This window comes from Temnothorax americanus, unplaced genomic scaffold (assembly GCF_048541705.1).
Source record: "Temnothorax americanus isolate GAGA-0224 unplaced genomic scaffold, ASM4854170v1 Scaffold7, whole genome shotgun sequence".
Lineage (NCBI taxonomy): Eukaryota > Metazoa > Arthropoda > Insecta > Hymenoptera > Formicidae > Temnothorax > Temnothorax americanus.
The window spans coordinates 6,059,399-6,081,323 of NW_027509792.1; the positions used below are offsets into that span (position 1 = coordinate 6,059,399).

General features: G+C 33.7%; 2 protein-coding genes across 6 annotated transcripts; one reads left to right on the forward strand and one right to left on the reverse strand.

The window, feature by feature from the left end:
* The first annotated feature begins 40 nt into the window (after positions 1-40).
* On the forward strand, positions 41-16,851 carry LOC143906296 (uncharacterized). 3 transcript variants are annotated; one of them, XM_077422284.1, is made up of 3 exons: positions 41-164; positions 12,680-12,841; positions 13,643-16,851. In XM_077422284.1, the coding sequence occupies exons 1-3, from the start codon at positions 162-164 to the stop codon at positions 14,159-14,161; spliced, it is 684 nt and encodes a 227-aa protein (XP_077278410.1). In that variant the 5' UTR covers positions 41-161; the 3' UTR covers positions 14,162-16,851. The 3 variants fall into 3 exon arrangements, with proteins under 3 accessions (XP_077278410.1, XP_077278411.1, XP_077278412.1); XM_077422285.1 differs by having other exon boundaries at positions 58-198; XM_077422286.1 differs by lacking the exon at positions 41-164 and adding an exon at positions 11,582-12,247.
* Crzr (corazonin receptor) lies at positions 524-19,782 on the reverse strand. 3 transcript variants are annotated; one of them, XM_077422280.1, is made up of 6 exons: positions 19,178-19,782; positions 17,155-18,283; positions 3,269-3,452; positions 1,997-2,190; positions 1,771-1,892; positions 524-1,512 (listed from the first exon to the last, which is right to left on the reverse strand). In XM_077422280.1, exons 2-6 carry the CDS (start codon positions 17,779-17,781, stop codon positions 1,383-1,385), a joined length of 1,257 nt encoding a protein of 418 aa, XP_077278406.1. In that variant the 5' UTR covers positions 17,782-18,283; positions 19,178-19,782; the 3' UTR covers positions 524-1,382. The 3 variants fall into 3 exon arrangements, with proteins under 3 accessions (XP_077278406.1, XP_077278405.1, XP_077278404.1); XM_077422279.1 differs by having other exon boundaries at positions 19,142-19,782; XM_077422278.1 differs by lacking the exon at positions 19,178-19,782 and having other exon boundaries at positions 17,155-18,668.
* Positions 19,783-21,925: the final 2,143 nt, after the last annotated feature.

Consider the following 21,925-nt stretch of genomic DNA (forward strand, 5'->3'; position numbering starts at 1 on the left):
CCACGTATACTTACCACGACGACCGCGACAGCGCGGAATCACGCAAGTGTCGGGCGTCGGGCCGTGTGCTGTTGCTGGTTGCTGGCATTGTGCAATTGAAATTAGTTTGGCGACCTCGTGCAGGAAAGTGTGAAATTAATCTGAAGGGCATTACATTATCGATGGTTAATATTACCGACAGCAATAAAAATATCGATCGTAAATATCCTGGTTATCAGAATAATATTCAGAATTATTATTTTGCAAATTGCAAAAGTTTGAATTATTTAATTCTCGATAATAATAGAATGTGCGAATACATATTCGGATAAGAGATAGCGCTGATTGGCCGATATTAAGGAATTTATTTTGATCTCTCAAATAAAGAACAAATGAATTTATTTTGATTTCTCTTGTAAATTGCAAAAATTGAAATTGAGAAATCGACAACGTATCAGGAAAGTATGCAGAGAAGAAGTAAATTAACTGTGAAATTCTAAGATGATCTATAAGTAAAATGAATATAAAGTGGTTGCGCTATATGTAGATAAAATAAAATTCGAATTATTACATTTATTAAAATATATGTCACGTATAAACAATTTATTTTTAAACTATATATACTTATAAATGATATATATTATTATCTTTATTTTTTTCGGCGTTGTATAACATTCGTTTCTTTAAGAAACATTTTTCACAGACAATATTATGCGTACGTGTTAATAATGTATTCTAATTTTCAGTTCTTTCTTTTTCTATAGCTTCGCGCTATAAACTTATAATATAATTACACTATATATACACACGAAATATCCGTGTTTTTGCACATTGCTATTTATGAGCGAAGTTCTTCAATTGCACGTTACACGAAGAATTAGTAAAAATGCCACTTTATTATGTAACGTTATTTTTAAAATTTTATTAATAATATTATTACTAAATAATATGTACTAAATCTGTATTTCGACGTATACGCACTAATTACAAATGCAACAATATTTTTGCGCCTAAATTAGATCTAAATCAACAGACGTGCGCGCAAATATTTTTAATGTCAATTAGAATTTCAATTTAAGAAATAAATATAAAACTTTTATTTTGGCTTATTAATATTTTTTCAGTATATATTATATTGAAATAAGTAAGCTTACTTATTATTTGACATTTAACATTTTTTTTCTTCATATAAATAGAAAATTAATGTTAATTTTCGCTTGTAAAAATCCTCAATTAAGAACGATACTTGACGTGACGAACGCAGTAATGCTTTCTTTCTTATTTTTTATCTTTCGTGTAATGTGTATTTCATCTTTTTATATTACGCTGTTGCTTCTCGTTACACGACGACGTACATACGTCGCTTTTACATGAGATATAAAATCTACGTTGAAAAAAAATTATTACATCTGATGCTGCTGATGCGTAGGCTCGATCACTTTACTGCCGCTATCCTGATGAGAGAGGAGTGACATTTTCGTTTCGCGTCTCTTCATGTTGTTTCGTTGAACCGACGAAGCGTCAGACCTGCAACTAATGGATAGTACCAATAATTAGACACATTTCGTGCAAAATATCAAGACGGTTTAATTTCCTTTTTTTCCATTAGAAACTTAATTGTGTCTCTTCGTTACGAATCCGCGGCGTTTAAATCGTATAAAAGCTTAATCGCGTCGCGATACGTGCGTATTACGTTCGTCATAACACGCGAGTTACATTGTAGCAAAACGCGCGAAAGGGATTTTACGAGATATACACGGCACATCGAACGGTCTCGTAAATTCTATTCACCTATGATAAGAGCCCTGCCGTTGTCTCTGCGGCCAAAGATGAAACGCTCCATATATCAAGGGATTTACCAAGCTGTTGCTCATACCGAAGAAAAATATTCCGTTCCGCAGCTCCTCGCTGAGCTGAAAGGCATTCGTTTGTTAGCGTACGACGTTGACTTTTCAATGTGTATATATAGACCAATCTAATCCCTCTGCTCTGCTCCGATCAAAAATATAGTACTAACGTGATCGTCCGGATTGACAAACAGGAGAATTATCATCATCGTGTAGTACGGCGTCCACCAAATTAGAAATGCCACTACGATAACGACGCTGAGGCGTAGTGACTTCGCTTTTGCCCGGTGGATCAGTCTTCTCCTATTTAAGTCGCTGTCTCTGTACGTTCTCGTTGGTTCCATTTTGAAAGTTCTCTGACTTCCTGGAACAAGATATTTCGTTAGATATATAACTATAGACACATTATTTAGCGCTTATTTGTCTATTATAATATTATATTACTACAATGACAATAATTATATATACATATATGTATATATAAATTTTTGATAGTTGTCTTCTCCACTTTTTCTTTCTATTGATTTATTTTCGTAGACCGTGTTGTAAGCTACGCTCACGAAATTTAGAACACCAAATATATATTTTGCAACGTTCTAGAAATAAACAATAAAATTTTGTCCGTGAAATCCAGTCCAATTTCAATTTTGGACATTTGTTTAATTACTAAACTAAATTATCAAATATATAATTATCGAAGAATATATCTGTACGTTACCGCCGCGGATATTTCTTTAATTACTAAAATAAATTATCGAATATATGATTATCGTTCGCGAAGAATATACCTGTACCTTAGAGATGAAGAAACATATCTCTATTATTATAAATTTAGGGAAAACAGGATTTAAAGTTTTAAATAGGGAAATGATGTATTTTTAGATATAAAATAAAAGTAGCAATTCGATTTATTGAGTTTTTAATAAAGTAATTTAATTGACTGATAGTCACAACATTTTTAACTGACACGTTTAATAGTAGGTAACAACAACGCTGTAGTTGATTTGAAAAACTGGGGACGCGATTCTTCACACCTTTAAGGTATATATAGATATAAGAAGAATTTTTTAAGATGACGAAGAATATAAAAGATTATATACAGGGTGGCCGGTAATAATTGGCGAACCTCTTGTATGCAAGTGGAGTGAGTTAAACCGAGTAGAAAAGTCTTCTACCATTTTGCGAAATTCGCAAATATATACTTACTAAGAAATTAATTGAAAAAGATCGGCCAATCTACTCTAGTAAGTAGAAGCGCGCGGCGAGAAGAGACATCCCATTCCCAAGTATATTGCGAATTATTATTATTACCGGACACTCTGTATATTGTCGAATATATAAGATCGTATAAATAAGATTATCGAAAAGTTACAGATGCGAATAGCGAATCGCGCGTTCACTGCAAGTATATAAATTTGCGTAACGTGTAGAAGAATACTTACGGGAAATAGTGACTACCGTGGATACGTATGTGGTGATTAAAATTGCTAATGGCAGGAGGAACATAAAGAACAGGCTGAAACTTGCGTATAACTGTTCCTGCCAGGGTTCGGTGTAAACGCCGTGTGTCACGCATTGCGTAAATACTTCGACGAATGGTCCTTGCGCAACATGAAATACCGCGATCTGTTAAAATAAATTGGGTATATAAATATATGCGGACATTAATATATTAGCGAATTACGTGGATGAAATAATGATAGAGTATGTTGATTTAGGTATCCGCTTGCTGCGGATACGACAGAGAATACAGAATTCGCGCGGAGTCCAAAAGTTCAAAGAGAGAGAGAGAGAGAGATTTGCGTAAAAACCTAAATAAATTAGCTAATATATATATAAGACGTTCTGCGAAAAGATATTCGTAAGATGTTAACATGTGTTTTTATGTGTTTTTTTTTTATTATTAATTTAAACGGAAAGTTAAAATAAACTTGGACTTGGCAATGCGCAGTTTAATTATTTTTATTAAGTTTAAGGATAAATAATTTGAAAATTTCATCTGTAATAATTTATTCTAAGTATTTATACATTTTTATCTAAATGTTTATGTAATTATATATTTCATATAATATAATTATATACTTTATCTAAATATTTATTTTAAATCAGAAAGGAATTGTGCCTTTTTGATAAATACTATACATGAAAGTTTGCGACATTAAATGTTAAATGTCGAACACTCTCCGCTCATTTAAGGCTGATCTACAATGTGCTCTTTGCTTTCTGTTTTTTGCTCTTAACCTCTTTGCGACTATCCCGTATTTTGCAATTCCGTCGCGTAACGTGATGTTTTTTGTCTCTTCTGAAGTTCGTTAATTTTTATCTTAGGCGACAGAGAACAAAAAACATCGCGTTACGCGACGCAATTGCGAAATACGGGATAGTCGCAAACAGGTTAAGAGCAAAAAACAGAAAGCAAAGAGCACATTGTAGATCAGGCTTAAGGGGATGCTAAAGCCGTCCAAATTACCGACAATTCATTTCAAAGCTCTCATTTTGAAACGGCTTTACAGATCGCAAAATCCTTTTACAGGAGTAAAGTAGAGGTACTAATGAAGGGTGGGATTGTCAAATAATTAGTAATAATTGAAAAAAATTTTTAAATGCTGTCACCTCAAAACCTTATTTTCTGATATAAACAGTTGTATACGTAATATGTACGAAATTAAACTTTCCCACCCTTCAGAAGACGTGCACAAACAATAAAGTACCTTTGAAATTGAGATTGAAAGCCTGGAATAAAAATGAGAGCTTTGAAACGATCGTGTATATTTTTCACAAAAATATTCACGCAGAGCAGCAATTATGTCACAGCAGTAGTTCACGGATCTTGCGAGAGATGGCGAGATGGCGCACGCAGCTGTGGGCAGTTTCGGGGTTGGCTACATTGTCTGGTTTCTACACAGCAATCGAACCAGGACAGATATATGATACAGATATCTCGTTAGGCATTTTTACATTTTTTTCAATTATTACTAATTATTTTACAATCCCACCTTTCATTAGTACCTAAACTTTACTCCTGTAAAAGGATTTTGCGATCTATGAAGCCGTTTCAAAGAACGAGCTTTGAAAGATATGTGGTACAGATATCGCGTTAGACATTTTTACATTTTTTTCAATTATTATTAATTATTTTACAATCCCACCCTTTATTAGTACCTAAACTTTACTCCTGTAAAAGGATTTTGCGATCTATGAAGCCGTTTCAAAAAACGAGCTTTGAAAGATATATGTGGTACAGATATCGCGTTAGACATTTTTACATTTTTTTCAATTATTACTAATTATTTTACAATCCCACCCTTCATTAGTACCTAAACTTTACTCCTGTAAAAGGATTTTGTGATCTATGAAGCCGTTTCAAATAACGAGCTTTGACAGATATGGGGCCCGATTTTCTATCTACAAACGTATGCGTAAACTCTGCTCTAACAGAAAAGCTGCAAGCTTATTGGCTAAAAACTGTGCGACAGAGAGCAAATCAATTTGCAGCCTTTCTGTTAGAGCAGTGTTTGTGCATATGTTTCTCGTTAGAGAATCGGGCCCATGTGGTACAGATATCTCGTTAGGCAATTTTACATTTTTTTTAATTATTACTAATTATTTTACAATCCCACCCTTCATTAGTACCTAAACTTTACTCCTGTAAAAGGATTTTGCGATCTATGAAGCCGTTTCAAAGAACGAGCTTTGACAGATATGTCGTACAGATGCCTCGTTAGACAAGGACAGATATCTCTCGTATTATTATTCCTTTCTCTATGTATGTAATTTGCATGCACCCATTTATTCCTCTCTCTCTCTCTCTCTCTCCCTCTCCCTCTTTCCCTCTCTCATTGCTGTCCCTCTCTCTCTTAGTACACTGGGTAGCGTACACTTAGTATGGTAAAATCAGGACTTTTTGGAATTCTAGGTTATATTTCAAAAAGAAAAACGGTAATGTTATTTAGGACAAAAAACTCTGTTTATTATTTTGTTGATAAAATGTTGAGAAATGTAAACGAAAATACATATATAAATGAAATATATGTTATTTTTTCTATTGTTACTGTCGAAAGTAAATAATATTACATATAAAACCGTAATGCAATTGAACATACATATTCATACACACGCACACGCAATCGCACGAGCACGATACGCATACGCACATAAATATATTATTTTTATTTTTTTTCTGTGGGCCCCAGGCCCCGTCCACGATGACGATATCACGGACATGGGACTTCTCCAGGATCATGCTCCTATTACTTTGTACTAGAACAATAAGAATAATTCTGCATAAATTTTTATTTTGTGCCTTTATATCATATGTATTTTTCAAGCAAAGTGCATTTGCAGAATTTATGCAATGGAAGATGTATATATACACACACACACACACACACACACACACACACACACACACACACATACTACGTTTACGCGAGCGTTACTTCTGTAGTAACTTACGATATATTACTCGTTTACGCGGAGTGAATTATCTTAAGTTACTACAAAATCCCGTTTACGCGAAGGAATTATCGTAAATTACTACAGTAGAAGTAACGCTCGCGTAAACGTAGTAACAAACTCACACACACCATGTGTTTATATATGGGGCGTTCCACGCCAAATCGGACACTATTTGGGTTTTGCATCTTCGATTTTTGTTGAAAATGTTTTATGTTATAGTATTGGTTGAAAGAGGCCTCCATGATTTTTTTCAAATTTTTTTGTCGAACCGTTTTCAAAATATCGATTTTTGAAAAATTACGTTATTTTTTTTTAAACGCTCATAACTTTACGAAACATGGGCCAAATGGAACGTTTTTTTTTTTTTTTTAATTTTTTTTTAATTTTTTTTAACTGTATTTCTATAAGATTTTGAAATTTTTGACACAAATTTTTGATTTACAAAAAACACGTACTGTTCAATTTTCTCCAAAATTTTTTGTACAAAACTATCATCGATTTCACAACTTTTAAGCCTAAATTTATAATGAGATAATAACGGGATCTATTTTTTTTCGATTTTTTAATTTCTATCTTTTATTTATCCGTGCTGAAAAATATCTGAAAAGAAAAAATAATTTACACAGGAACTACTATTAATAATTATCTAAGACATAGTGATTACTTACTAAATAGTTTACAAATTGATTTCAGAAAAAAATACAGTGAAATTAAAGCGTTTATTATTTATGCGTGATAAATTTCTTTTATTAAAGTAGCGTTTATTTTTTTACACGTTTAAATATTTTAAAAATTTGAGATTCAACAGATGATGAAAATTGTTTAAATCTCAAAGTGCCTTCTCCGTCTGGAATTACACAATGATATTTTTGCGTTCCTGTTATTGTCTTAGCTCTAATATATCGCTTGTCTAATGATTCTTTGCTCTGAATATAATCTTTGTTAGAGAAGAATTGCGCATAGATATTTGGCAAAGAATTTAATTTTATCGCCCAGTTATATAGTTCTTGAGGAGTTGAGATTTGTTCGTCATATGGAAGTTGAAGACTTGCTCGTGCCGCTATTCTCTTAACAGTTCCTTCTACTCCATCACAAGAACCTTTGCCATGAGCTGTTGCAAAATAATGCCATTCCGCCAAAGTCTTCTTCATGAAAATTAAGATTTACAAAATTTTTATAATTTTTAAATTGTTGAGGTGCTCCGTCGGAAAATTTGCCAAATATCTATGCGCAATTCTTCTCTAACAAAGATTATATTCAGAGCAAAGAATCATTAGACAAGCGATATATTAGAGCTAAGACAATAACAGGAACGCAGAAATATCATTGTGTAATTCCAGACGGCGAAGGCACTTTGAGATTTAAACAATTTTCATCATCTGTTGAATCTCGAATTTTTAAAATATTTAAACGTGTAAAAAAATAAACGCTACTTAATAAAAAAAAATTTATCAAGCATAAATAATAAACGCTTTAATTTCACTGTATTTTTTTCTGAAATCAATTTGTAAACTATTTAGTAAGTAATCACTATGTCTTAGATAATTATTAATAGTAGTTCCTGTGTAAATTATTTTTTCTTTTCAGATATTTTTCAGCACGGATAAATAAAAAATAGAAATTAAAAAATTAAAAAAAAAAAATAGATCCCGTTATTATCTCATTATAAATTTAGGCTTAAAAGTTGTGAAATCGATGATAGTTTTTTACAAAAAATTTTGGAGAAAATCGATCAGTACGTGTTTTTTGTAAATCAAAAATTTTTGTCAATTTGTAAATTTTATAGAAACACAGTTTGAAAAAATTTTTTGATCTTTTTTATCGTGTTTAAAAAAAAATTTGAAAAAAACGTTCTATTTTTTTGGCCCATTTTTCGTAAAATTATGGGCGTTTAAAAAAAAAGTAACGTAATTTTTCAAAAATCGATATTTTGAAAACGGTTCGACAAAAAAATTTAAAAAAAATCATGGAGGCTTCTTTCAACTAATACTATAACATAAAAAATTTTCAAAAAAATCGGAGATGCAAAACCCAAATGGTGTCCGATTTGGCGCGGTACGCCCTATATATATCTTCCATCGCGTAAATTCTACAAATGAACTTTGCTTGAAAAATACATGTGATATAAAAGGCACAAAAGAAATTTATGCAAAATTATTCTTAGTACAAAGTAATCGGAGCACGATCCTGGAGACATTCCGTGTCCGCGATATCGTCATCGTGGACGAAGCTCCGGGCCCAGAGAAAAAATAATCGTATTATACAAACGATAGACCCCCGGTATTGTCGTACAAAATGTATGTGTACCTATCCCTATATAGCTTATTCTTCTCCTCTCTATATTATAATGAAAGAAACGTATCCTACTGAAAAAGGCCCGTTTAGCGAGATAGGAAGCCGATGCCAGCTAGTCTCACGCGAAAAGCGAACGTCGAATTTATAACACAATGGCTGTGTTCGGGAAGCGCGCTATAGCGCTATTGCATCATTCTATCTTTATCGCTTCATCAGGTGTAAAACAAGGATAAAATAAGCACTAATAGCGTCTTCCCGAACGCACCTAATAAATTAATATTTAGCATCTCTATCGAATTTCTATCAAAAAATGAGACAGGTCATTTTTTTGTTTTCTAAGAGAATTCAATCACTCTCTCTAACCGAATTTCACTAATATTTAAACGTCAGAAACGCACGTGGTCCGAGTTAGCACAGGTCCGACAGATTTCTTTCTATAGACGGCATAGTTGCCAAAATATATTTCATGAAAAGAAAATTAATCTACAAAAATCAAATAATATTATGAGCATTGCACAAAAAATATAAAATATACACGAAGAATGTATTTTGAGAATCAGAAAGATTAAAAAAATGCGACAAAGTTTTTTCCCTCCGGATGAAATTCCAACGAGCACTTCTAAGGTCAACGCGCATCCTTTGCTAAACGAATGAATTCATACACGTTTTGCAGCCAGATTTTTATTGACGTGATACAGACGGGTGTACATCTGAGCCTCAATAAAGCGCAAGTTTAATCGTAAATCAGTTATGCGAAAGATCTTAGATCTTATATTTGTCAATAAAGTTATAAAATCCGCAAATAATGCGAAAATTTGCGCATAGTCCCTCGTGATCGAATATAAATGGATCGCGTCGCTTCGCTAATGATCGGATGAACACTTTCTCCAAAACGCAACAAAATATTTGCTCCACGAAATAAGCTCGCACAAATCGCATCTGACAAAACTGAAATTTAACAATTATATGTAAAATCATAAAGCTATAAATTAGTTTTTGTTTTTAACAAGAGAAGTTGAGACACGTAGCGATAAAATTGAATGAATTTCCAACACGATAAAGATAAGTTTAATAATTTTCTTCTACGGTTTTCGTTTCTTTTTTAAAAAATAAAGATGTTAAAAAAAATCAAAATAAAGTAATATGTAACAAAAGTTTCTCTTGGTGTAAATTTTTAAAAGGAGAAAGCAAGTTTGAAAGAATAATATGATGAATCAACATTCTCTGAATACATATAGAAACCATTCAATTTTTTCCCGACGCGTTGTGGAAAATATGACGGCTCCGTATAATCGTTAATTACCGCTAACGAACCGTCGTAAGCAAATTCCTCGAAACGTTCGCTACAAGAGAAAACGAAAACAATTTTGGGACAAGAACGGAAGCGTTCGTTTGATCGTCATCGTCTTCGTTTCTAAGCCGAAAAGATGTACGTACTCCACTAAGATAAATCATAATTATTCTTGATATCAGCATTCGCGGCACCCTAAAGTCCCGATGGATAAAAACTATATACTTAGTAGCATTTGAGTTTGATTTAGTCGGGCAACGTGAACACAGTTACACGTTTGCCCGCCTCTGTGAAAAAAAAACGCGACGATCACCTTTTTTCTTTCTTTTCAAGTACTCTGTGTATACTTGTAAACTATAAATGTATAAAAACGATTAGGTACTCGCCGCGATGGAAAGAAAGTAACACAATACAATTTCTTTATGATTCTCGAAATCAAATCTGTTTGGATTTCTAAGCACAAGGAAAAACATCTCTTTTGCTTATGTATTATTCGACAAAGCAATGATACTCTTCATGGAGTGCAGTAACGGCTGTCGCATACTAACAATGGAAACGAAGACGAGGGCAAAAACGGATAAAAGATTGAAAAGCGCACTCGGAAGGGAAATGAAAGCACCGCGAGCTTCCTCTTCTCGACGGTCCTTCGACTTTATTCGCGAGGCAACGATACTTTACGAAAATATCCAGTATTCTGTATACAATCATAATTAGCTAATCATCCGTCGACGAAACATATCGCTCGCGTTAAAACAGCCGCTTCGGCGTAAACTGCACACGTTATGCAGTTATAGATAATTAACAATAAACTGAATAAAAATCTTAATTATTAATATCATTATGTTATAATAATTCAGATTTTTATTCAATTTGTTATGTATACTGTTCATCAGCTGCGTTACACTCTACTCTGATGCTAAGACTGAGTGTATATTTTTCTATATATATATAAAGACATAATAAAATTAGTTATATAAATCAATACTATATAAATTTAATATTTATTGCATTTGTGTTATAGAAGTTATTGTTTTATTCCATCAAGAATGGATCGATAGATCCTTTGAAATAGTTTTACATCATTCATTTACATTACAAGAAAAAAATTATTTAAGGTGCAAGAGATGCAGTAAATTGCCAAGTCTAATATTGCCCGCGTCAATATATACTATGTATACTAATTCACATTCTCAATTGTGCTACTGTTATTATTTGTCATCAGACAATTATAAACATACACATAATAATTAGATAGATATTATATATATATATAATATCTATCTAATTATTATGTGTATGTTTATATATATATATACGCATGTGTGCATAAGAATATATGTAATTTATAAAAAGCGGGTGCTTATCAGCCTTGATACGTTACTGCCTTCTGCTACGCGGACGGCCAGAAAGCATTTTCAGGTTCAGGCCGTATTGCTAAAGAATCCAAGACGCGGCAACGCCGCGCGGCGTTGCCGCGTCTATAGCATATGTCTCTCCACCGTGCGTCCGTGTGAGCAATTCAGTGGTGTGTGTACGTGTACGGACATACACCCCTTCATAGAACCTGAAATTAGTTGGTAACACTGAAACCGGAGTTTCGCGTTGTCACCACGCGAGGTCTCCAATATCAGTTCGGCCTTTGCTTTTAGTTGACAGAGTTGACATTACCGACGTCGAGGAAGTTCGGCCTTAGCTTTAGCATCCCCTTAATGATGTATCAATAAATGTCCTTTTTTAACTGCTTAATAAATCATATTATTTTACGTTTAGAAAATTATATAAAAGTATGTATGTAATTAAGGAACCAGAGCGGATGAGCTAATATCACACACTTTCGACGTTCATTTGTAAACCGTCCGCTTATCGATTCGATCTTTTGACCGAAAGGCGAAAACGTGACCGCGTTTAGCGGATCAGCTGACTTCCAAAAGTTCCAAATTCGCCGTGCTTTCTCGATAAGGCCGGGACATTGAGGCAGGAGATAAAACGAAGGTTACCGTGAAAAGAAACTCGTGGAACAGGAGGAGGCGCATTAATTAAACGGGCCGTTTGTCTCCCGGCTTGTCACGAGTTATATACGTTTGTCATCAATCTCCGCCACACGGACCGCGTTTCTTTCTTCGGTCGCGACAACCTGTTCCCTTGAAACTGGGCGATGACTCGCGATCTTCGTCCTCTCCGTCTCTAACGCGTCGGGTTACGGGACACGGGCACCGATCTCGAAGTTTCAGCATCTGCCGTTCGGTCGAAGCATCTGATGCCTTATTAAATCTTGGGCTTATCTAACATCGGTTTCTCCTCGAGAGCAGAAAAGCGCTCGATCGGATTGCAACGTCTACCTCGCGCTTTGGCGCATCTGCCATTACTTATTTTATAGGTATGCTAATACGTATATGAAATACGCGTACTGATCTTTGAAGTATTCTGTTTTTTTTTCTTCACTGGAGACATACATCTCTACCGCGTGTGAGAGATATCAATGACTCCATTGAAGTAAAATAATTATATGTATATAATCATATATGCTCATATATGCTCATAATATCATATGGCCATATATATATATGGCCATATAATATTGTTTAAGATTATATTTTCCATTTCTTATATGATCATATATATAATTACGTATCTACTGATATGAACTAATATGAACTAATATGAACAAATAAGAGGTATTTTTTCCCGGGTGAGTTATCGGTATAATTACTTTATATTGAATGCCAATATATCGATTCCGAATTACGTATATCTAAAGAACCATTTGATTAATAAGACATATGAAATTGTACAAACTTTGTTAATTTAGAATCTCATCGCGATCATCATGGTGCATCTGACCGCGAAGATCCTCGGTTTAGTGATCGCCGCAATCAAGAACCTTCGTGAGCTCACAGGATCTACATCGCGAGAAATTCTTCAGTACATTTCATCCGTTTACAATATCCCATCTGCTGTGGCACGACGTCAGGTTTAAAAACATTTTTAACTATTTCACACCGTTTGCATTACGACACTACAAACGATCTACAGCGCGTGTAATTTTTTCTAGTAATACACGTTAAAATTAATAAGTTTTTTCCGCGTGTCATTATTCAACATGACGTCGATTGACGAAGAGTTAACTTTTGAAATTTTTTGCGGTATCTGTTTTTTTTGGCGTCCTTAAAAACTGCGTAATTCAAACTATGCTCGTCAGCGCATTTTTCCGGTAAAAGTGCACATTTTGCTGATGATTTAATCCTATAGTGATTTATTAGTCTGCTAATTAAAAAGAAAATTTATTGCGTGTTTTGTTAAGTCTGGTTTGTCGACCGCGATTACTTTGTCGCGGCCTAGGTTTGCGGCACTCCTGCAATTACTCATGATTATTATCTCACTGTTCTAAGTCATTATTTAAATCATCTAACATTACTTGTGCTTTTCATTTCTATATATAAATAGGTAGAAGACATGCTATGTCACTCTTCAAAGAAATTATTTGTAAAGCGCTTCTTTGTCATTCTCGTTTCTCTTTTTTCTCTTATTTAACTCATTTTTACTAATTTTCATATATAACCAGAAAGTTGATATAATATACGAATATAGAATGTTATATGATATCGAGAGTGAGTGAAGTAAGAAGTTTTTTTAAGGCAGTCTAAATTTTGAATTAATCAATTCAAAAAAAAGTTTTGCTGACATCATTTCTACAAGACTGTCTCTTAATAAATAACAAAAAATGTAGAACGATTGATATATGTATATATTCACGAAGCTGTCTTGCTCACAGATACAGAATGCTTTGAAGCGCGGCGTCACTTATGGCATCCTGAAGAAAACCGGTGGTCATTACAGTTTGCCGACCGACAATAAAATTGCGCGGCAGGAGGTGGCCGCTCAGGAGATCGGCATGCTGGATCTGTATCGCCAGCGAAAGGTTCATCGATCGAGAGGCGGCAGGGCACGACGTAACAGAGAGACCGCTGGGCGCAGTCGAAGGGTCGCCTGCAGGTGCAGCAGGAGAGATGCGCGACGAAGGTCACGAGAGTGCAGGTCAAGGTCCTGCAGGAGGAGAAGAAGGGGAAGACGCGAACGCGGAGACTTTGGCAGACGTGTTCACGACGAGACGGCGAGGCCTAGAATCGAGCCTATTTCCGACGCTGACAAATTGACTGCCAAGTCGACTGGCAAGTCGATTGGATTGAACCCAACTACGACAGGGGATAGGGTGATTGGCGGGATCGAGCGAGACAATCGCTCAAGCATGCCTTCCGAACAATGGGATCGCGGTATACCGTTGTCATGTTGATCGTGGAGACATTTCAGTGATATCCCTTGGGATCTCGAAATTTTGTAATACTGTTTTTTAAACAACACTCGAATTGTTTTGGGAAGTAATTTTTGTTTCCACTTCTATTTGAGTCTTTTCTTTAAGTCTTTCTATATGTCCCAACAGTTTTGAATATGTATAGAATTGGATATATATACATCGAAAAAAAGGATAGACTTTTATTTAGACAAATGTTATTCGTGTAACTATATCATATTTTTGATTGCTGTATATGTTTTTACTGCTGAATAAAATGGATCACAAGTAAAGCTGCAAAAACACTTTTGTGATTTAATTTATTTTATACGATAAAAGCCTTTGTTTTATATATTACAGCCAGTTCGAAGAAAAATATATTGAAATTTACGTAGGCATTCTTGCGAATGTTGTGACACGTGTATAATTGCCAGTGACCGCTAAACAGAAAAACGCATCACTATTTTTGTATATCTGTTTTTGTTGCTGCAGTTTTGCTAAATAAAATATTTTAGGATAAAAATTTTATTTGAATAAATATTTTTTACAATAAAAATTTTATGATTTAACTTGTTGTTTTTGCACTGAAGTAATTACATTGGAAATATATACTATTATAAAAGATATAAAAATGCATTATTTATAGATGCGATCAAATCGTCAATACAAGGATTTTCGCGAATGTTATGTCATGCATTTAATTATTGCCAGTGATCGTTAAGTGGAAAACGCATTCTTTATTATATATAAGAACTTCTGGAAAGAACGATCAATATCTCGAATAGTGGAAGCTGAAAAGTTTCCATGAACACATGCTGCGGAGTTACAAACTGTTGAGTAAAGATGAAATTGAAATAAGTTCACGAAATATACGAAACGTTCTCTCCAGCAATAACAGACATTTCGCGAAATGTTAATTCTTTTTTTTTGGAACACTATATGTATATGTGCCTTGAGGGATGTACAAGACTGTGTTTTGCACACTAATGATGAGCACGATGCAAGTAGGAATCTGTTGTATAATGCTTGCTGCTTATTATCTATTTCTATACATGCTACGATAACAGGTGTATGTTTTATATATAAGTTACATTATTTTCTTATCTATCATAATTAATGCGCACACTTTGCGCTCTATTCCCGGAAGCTTGATGTAAATCAGAACATCTCTGATTCGTTATTTCTCTCCTTGGAAAATCCAGCTCCTGTTATTTCGTTGGAAAACTTATAATGAAAATTTACGTACATTTACGCAGCGTTTTACACGTGGTTTGTAACTCCTAATACAATTACAGCCAAGAAATTTTCCAACAAAGATTTAATATACTTATTAATTAAAATAAGCTACGCCTATTCTGCGTAACATTGCGTAATACCAATTAGTATATTGCAATTATTAACGATAAAAAAAGTAAAGCCGCCATATTCCGATACATTTTTTGCTGGTATGATTACATTGATTACATTAGAATTAGAATTAATACAGGCAATAAAAGATATTTGCTCAACGAGTTTTTATCTTATACGACATTATCATAGAAATATCCTTCATTTGTGATGAATATCGTAACGAGTGACATGACATTAAATAAATTTTACTTTTAATTGACAAAAAAATAACAAATTTATATCTTGAATATTTTAAAACATATATATATATATATATATATAAACGAAAATTTATACATATCTTATTTAAAGGCGATTTTTGGTATCCTACATTAATTATGGAAAATATTACGAATTATTCAAAATATATCGGTGTAGATTATCGTTTCTTAAATTTTTTCTGTCTACAGGCAATGTGAACACTACATGTTTGACTCTTTGTTCTTTAAGTCATAACTAAAAGGCAAAAACTTGTTTGTTACTTGTCAGGTTTGTGTGATCTTTGATATTTATCAATTATCCAGTTCTGGATGAGCCTTCAACATTTCTATCAATAGTTCAGATTAGATCATTACTAATGCGATTTAACTTTTAACTCTTTTGTCGATATAAAGTTATTGCGTTAGGTAAAATTAAATAATGTAAGTTTCCGATGGAATTTTTAAAATAATTAATAATATCTTGAGCCGTATATTTCTATGCGAAACTTGTTTATCGATAGGCATTTTCCTAGCAATCAACTGCCTTGACGACATTTATAACCGCTATTTAATATTCAACTGAGAACCCATTTGTCCGAGTCGGAGATATAATTTTATGTAGTGAACTATCGTCAGATAAAAAGCTGATTTTCAAGAAAATCGACGCACGTGACATTTTAATGATTGACTACGTCTTTTTAGAAACGTCTTCATAGCGTGCTTCAAATTATCAGATTTTAATGTAATAATAATCATAAGATTAAAATATAAATCGTTTCTTTACTTTATACGTAAAATCTGAGATAATAAGTGTGCTTTGAATGCATAATGTATATTAGCATAATATCATAAATCAGGAGTAAAGGTTTAAAACGCGTGTTTTCTGTAATACCCATGTTCCCCTGGAACGTGTCTTTGCGATAATCGTCGCTAGATTTGTGCGAAAAGTATGACTGGAAAAATAAAACCTAAGACCTAAACGAATAAGATATCTGTTGGATTTTGAAATATACAAAAGGAGAGCTTTTTTTTTATATTTTTCTAATATATAGCTACTTTATTAGACAATATTATTTGTAATGCTCTGCGGGAAACGTTTGAGTTTGTGCGCTATCTCATAATAATAAGTTTTATAAACCGAAGAATATATGTATTTAATAGAATAAAAATTTAAGATATGAAAGTATAATTTTAACCTTTCAAAAATATATATATATATATATAAATTTCGAATAATTGATGGTTAGCGTGCATAATGTACATTAAAACACTTTTACGATATATAACTGCAACAAGTGCAATTTGTAAAATTAAACGTCTGAATATATATAAACAACAGAATCACATATATCGTCTACATATCTCTATCGACTCACAGTTGAAGTACGTAAGGCAAAATCGTCTTACCTGCGGAGTGGCGAGCACAAGAGACAGCAGCCAAGTGAAAAGGACGAATCGCGAGCACCTCTGAGACGTGTTCAGACCCTTCATGGGATATCGCACAGCGACAAATCGATCGACGCCGATCAGCACGAGGACGAAAGTACTAAGGTACAGGCTGAACATTTGTAGGAACTTGAAGATCTTGCACGCGACATTGCCCCACAGCCACTCGACGTTGTAGCTCCAGATCGCCTCGCCGGCGAGGCAAAAGATGGTGACCAGCAGATCGGCCACCGACAGATGAAGGATCAGGGTGTAGATCGCCGAGCAGCCACGCTGCCACCGGCGATTCTTCGTGATCGAGTATATCGTCGCCACGTTGCCGACCAGGCTTAGAACCGACATAACTGTCAACACAATGACTTTGAGGTATATCGCCCTGGTCAGCTTGGGCGCGTGTTCCAGACACGTGACGTTCTTGCTGTCCCATAGGTACCCGGTCGATCGTTCGGCGAGCACATCGGGGCCGATGTAATCGGTGAGGTTCTCGCAGGGGACCGGGAAGACAAGGGAGAAACTGGCGATGCTTGACAAGTTGCCGCTGCTGCTGCTGCTGCTGATGATTGTCGATGTCTTCATCGTTCTCGGCATCGGCGTCGGCCGCACCTCGTTTTCCGGCGATGCTTCCGGTTCATCGGAGATACGATGTTGACGGTCGAACACGTGTCACCGTTCTCCAGTGGAATCGCACGATCATCTTAAAAGGTATAAGATGCATGTTCCGTGGGGGCATCCAAAGTGGGAAGGATGATCTCAGGCTCTCTCACTTTTTTTTTCGCGGTTCCCTGTTCGCCCGATTCTCGGTCTCATGCGATTGATCGCTTTATATTTATCGTTCACGCGACGGACGTGGGGAATGTGTGCGAGTCAATTTCTGTGTTGCGCGAAAAGGGTGGCTGCATCGGTCTAATGAAGACTCAACTAACTCAAACAACTAGAGGACGATGCCCGAAGACATTTCGGAAGTGTATTGATGAACAAACACTGCACTAACTCAAACGTTCCGTGTAAAAGATGTGAGAAATTTCGTACTTGGATAATTGTTATATTTGACGTTCGGATATTCTAACTTTCGGAATATTCGAAGAATTACCTGTCAGTCACAATGAGAATTAGTTAATTGAAGAATTTTAATTCTGTTTATTTTCGAACATGATGTATCTCTTACCAACATTATAAACAACGGTTTTAGTTTAATTTTATTAAATTAAATCGCATTTTTATCAATTTTTGTTTACTTTACTTCCATTTCCTTATACATAATAATAACTGCATCAATTCTTTATTTCGAGAGAATAATTACAGAATTTTTTATAATTATCGACTGAATAATTTTGCGTCTGACTCATGATTGACTGAAATAATTTTAACAATGCCGATAAGAAATTGAGAGAGAATTTAATTACAGAATATGAATTTAGTATTCTTTTAAATATATAATTATTAATTTTTATAAATTATATTTATAAATTTACTAAAAAAATATATATATATATATATAATAATCTTGCAAGTAAATTATTTAGATTACGCAAAATTAAGTTATATAAATTAATTATAGCTTGGTGAAAAATAAATTAACGTTTTTATTTTATTTTGTGAACAAGCAAGAGTAATTTACAATAATTTGATTGATTTTAGATAATGCCTGAGTTTTTTTTACAGCAACGTGTGAACTGGTTTTGAAAGGAAAATCAGACCTTGAGTATTCTTATGTGTCTATCGTTGTTCGTGAGAAACCTTAACCAAAATGATTAGTCAATTAACTGAGCGCAATATTTTTTTTATCCATATGAGTATAATTTTCAGAAAATTCTGTAGGAAAATAACATGTATCTGCTTATCTCTGTTTTTATCTTTATTTAAACGCGTGTCAGCATATTATTCTTAAGAAATAAAAATGTAGAGCAGTTAAAGACGTAGTTTTTAAATTAATGACATATAGTTTTACTTTTGTAAATGTTGTCACTAACAATATCAAACATACATAGAGTTTGATTGTTTTAAATAATTATTGTCGTCGTATTTTTTCAATTAAACACTTGGTGAAAATTATGTCGCGTAAAATAAGTTTATTGCACATAAATCATATAATAAAGTTTTTCTCTTTAGACACACAGTTTAGACACAGTTCCGTTGATTAATAAAGCACTATTCTTTATTTGCATTTTGCAAATTTTTTGAAAGATGCGCACTTGAAGATGATCTCCCGGCATTTTTAACTAATCGTTTATCTACAGTTAATCCTCCTGAAAGATTCTTCTTTGTCTTTACGTGTCGTAATGAATCGTCTTCAAGAAATTATTTGAATCGCGTGCATGCACGATAATGTTGTTATAAGTGATGCACTTTCTCCCATTCCATCTTACTTTCGTTTAAATTATTTAGCACTTTTGAAAGTTTAACGTAAGTATTTTATTAATATAAACTTGGCACGCTAAGTGAGAGAAATGGCTTCGCGTGTTTTGCAAAAATAGACGAACGCAATTTTGCTCCGACGTCAAGTTTCTGCGGAATTGCACGTTGCTTTACCGCGCACGCAAACGCAGCAACAACTCATTCGCACTGCTGCGTAAACTCGACTGATCGATGGAAAATTAGTGCGATACTATCTCGCTCGCTTCTCACCGCAACAATCTTCCCTCGTCACCTTGATCTTTTTCATCCGCGCGTGCGTATGCGTATTTCATTGAGCGTTCGACTGCATTGATTGCGATAAATTGGAGACTTACCGACGAATTCATCCTTGTAAATTACTACGTGTAAAAAGCGTTGCATATTAATTTGTCGATTTAAACAATTGTCCAAAATAAAAAATTGGAACGTATTAGATTCAACAGAGATTTTAGGATCTATTTCTTTCATTATTCTCCGTTGAGCACATTAATTACATTTATGCTTACAAGTAACAGACTAGGCAGTTAAAGAAAGACATTTCAAACATTAGAAGAAAAAGTTAATGAGAAATATTTGTTTTTCTTTTACGTTCAAACTTTTTGTTCTAATGGGTAACGCAGGTTAAATATGCATTCTAAAGATGGGTTATTATACGCGGTTAGGTCTTTTTCTCGTGCTGATTCTCTCTACCACGAAAGTTTCAAAAGTGCAAGAAGGTTTATATAATTCAGAAAGAAGGAACATTAAGGCTTTTTATCTTTATAGAAATTTTTTCTTTTATCACTGTCACGAGAGCATAGTATTTTTAAAATTCTATTTCTTACTTGAAGTAATATTCTGATTTAAACGCGTAAAGTAGTAGTTGTTATGTTAGGAAACATTCCACTTTTAAATTGCATGCGATAAAATCATTGTGTGCGATCTACGACAAAGAAATTAAATTTCATAATAAGTGCATGTGTGCGCATCTTATGAACTTATATATACGCAATATATAGGAAATAATAGTACGTTATACTCACATCCTTTTTTTTACTTTTCTCCAACTCATTTAGACAATGGTTCAATAATAGGATAACTAGCACGTACAGAAACGGTTCAGCTTTTTTCGTTTCTCTGGGTAATTGGACGTAATTGGAATACACAATCAGTGTAATCATACAGAATACAATAGCAGATATCCAGTTAATAGCAGACATTCTCAGCGAGAAGAGAGTATAGTCCCGGCGATTATTCCAAAATGATTTAATTTAAATAAATAGTTGATCTTTATATATATTAGTTCCTGTAAAATTCTAAGTTTTCCTGCAAAGTTTACTTTTCTCTTTAGATCTATGTTATAGATTTAAGATCTGCGTTTTATTGATAGATAAAATATTTACAATAAGACCTTTATTAGGGGAGACCGGGGCTCGTTGACACTGTTTTCACAATTTTGGCATTTGAGTTTTTAAACAACTAATTATCATGATTAAACAGTCCTAATATAACAGAGAGAACCTTTCTCTACATTTTCATGCCAGGAACGCTCCTGTATACTGTATAGTTTCTTTGTAATAAGTAAAATACAAACATGCTGCATTGTAGCCAACTTGCCCCAATAGTAGGGTAAATTGGCTATGCGCGACAAAAGTTCATGTTAAATTAATAAAAACGTAATAGAAACACAAAACGGGTAACAGATATGTACTTCTGAATAAAGATTGTATCAGTTATTTTGTAATGATCGAATAACAAAATGCTGTTTCAGAAAAACAATTGTAAACTATTATATATATATATATATATATATATATATACAATATATATATACATAAATATATATTTATATATATATTTATGTATATATATATAAATGTAGCTTTCTTCAACATAAAAATATTAATATAAATATATATCTAGCTTCTATCAGCATTGTAGGTAGCAAATCACATACACAGGTTTCACGCGCGCGCCGGCAACAACAAGTCAAGCTAAGCGTGCCTTGATATGATCCAACATACCCCATCTTTATATACGTTTAATTTCAGTCATTTTATTACAATAAATTACTGTTGTTCTTTAAAATAACATGTCGTATAGTAACAGAAACGTTTCTTTTAACTAATGATACATCACTTTGATTTACTTCTCAAGCTGAAAAACATTAATACGATATTTTGAAACGCTGGAAAATTTACTTGGTATACCTATTGAATTAGACTTTTCTCTTTTTCTATTGTAATACTTGTTTGATTTAAATAAAACTTTGAGAAAAGTATTTATGTCATAAAAGAGATCTTTTTGTGATAACTTTTCCATTGTTTTTTTCGCTATAAATACATAAACGAAACGCATT

Excerpts from the sequence above, each read along its gene's own strand:
- LOC143906296 (XM_077422284.1), top strand. Across the intron at positions 12,842-13,642 it reads CTGCTGTGGCACGACGTCAG|ATACAGAATGCTTTGAAGCG; the intron begins GTTTAAAAACAT and ends TCTTGCTCACAG.
- Crzr (XM_077422280.1), bottom strand. The coding sequence starts at position 17,781 with ATGCCGAGAACGATGAAGACATCGACAATCATCAGCAGCAGCAGCAGC. Across the intron at positions 3,453-17,154 it reads TTGTGCTCGCCACTCCGCAG|ATCGCGGTATTTCATGTTGC; the intron begins GTAAGACGATTT and ends TTATTTTAACAG. Across the intron at positions 1,893-1,996 it reads TTGTCAATCCGGACGATCAC|CTCAGCGAGGAGCTGCGGAA; the intron begins GTTAGTACTATA and ends AATGCCTTTCAG.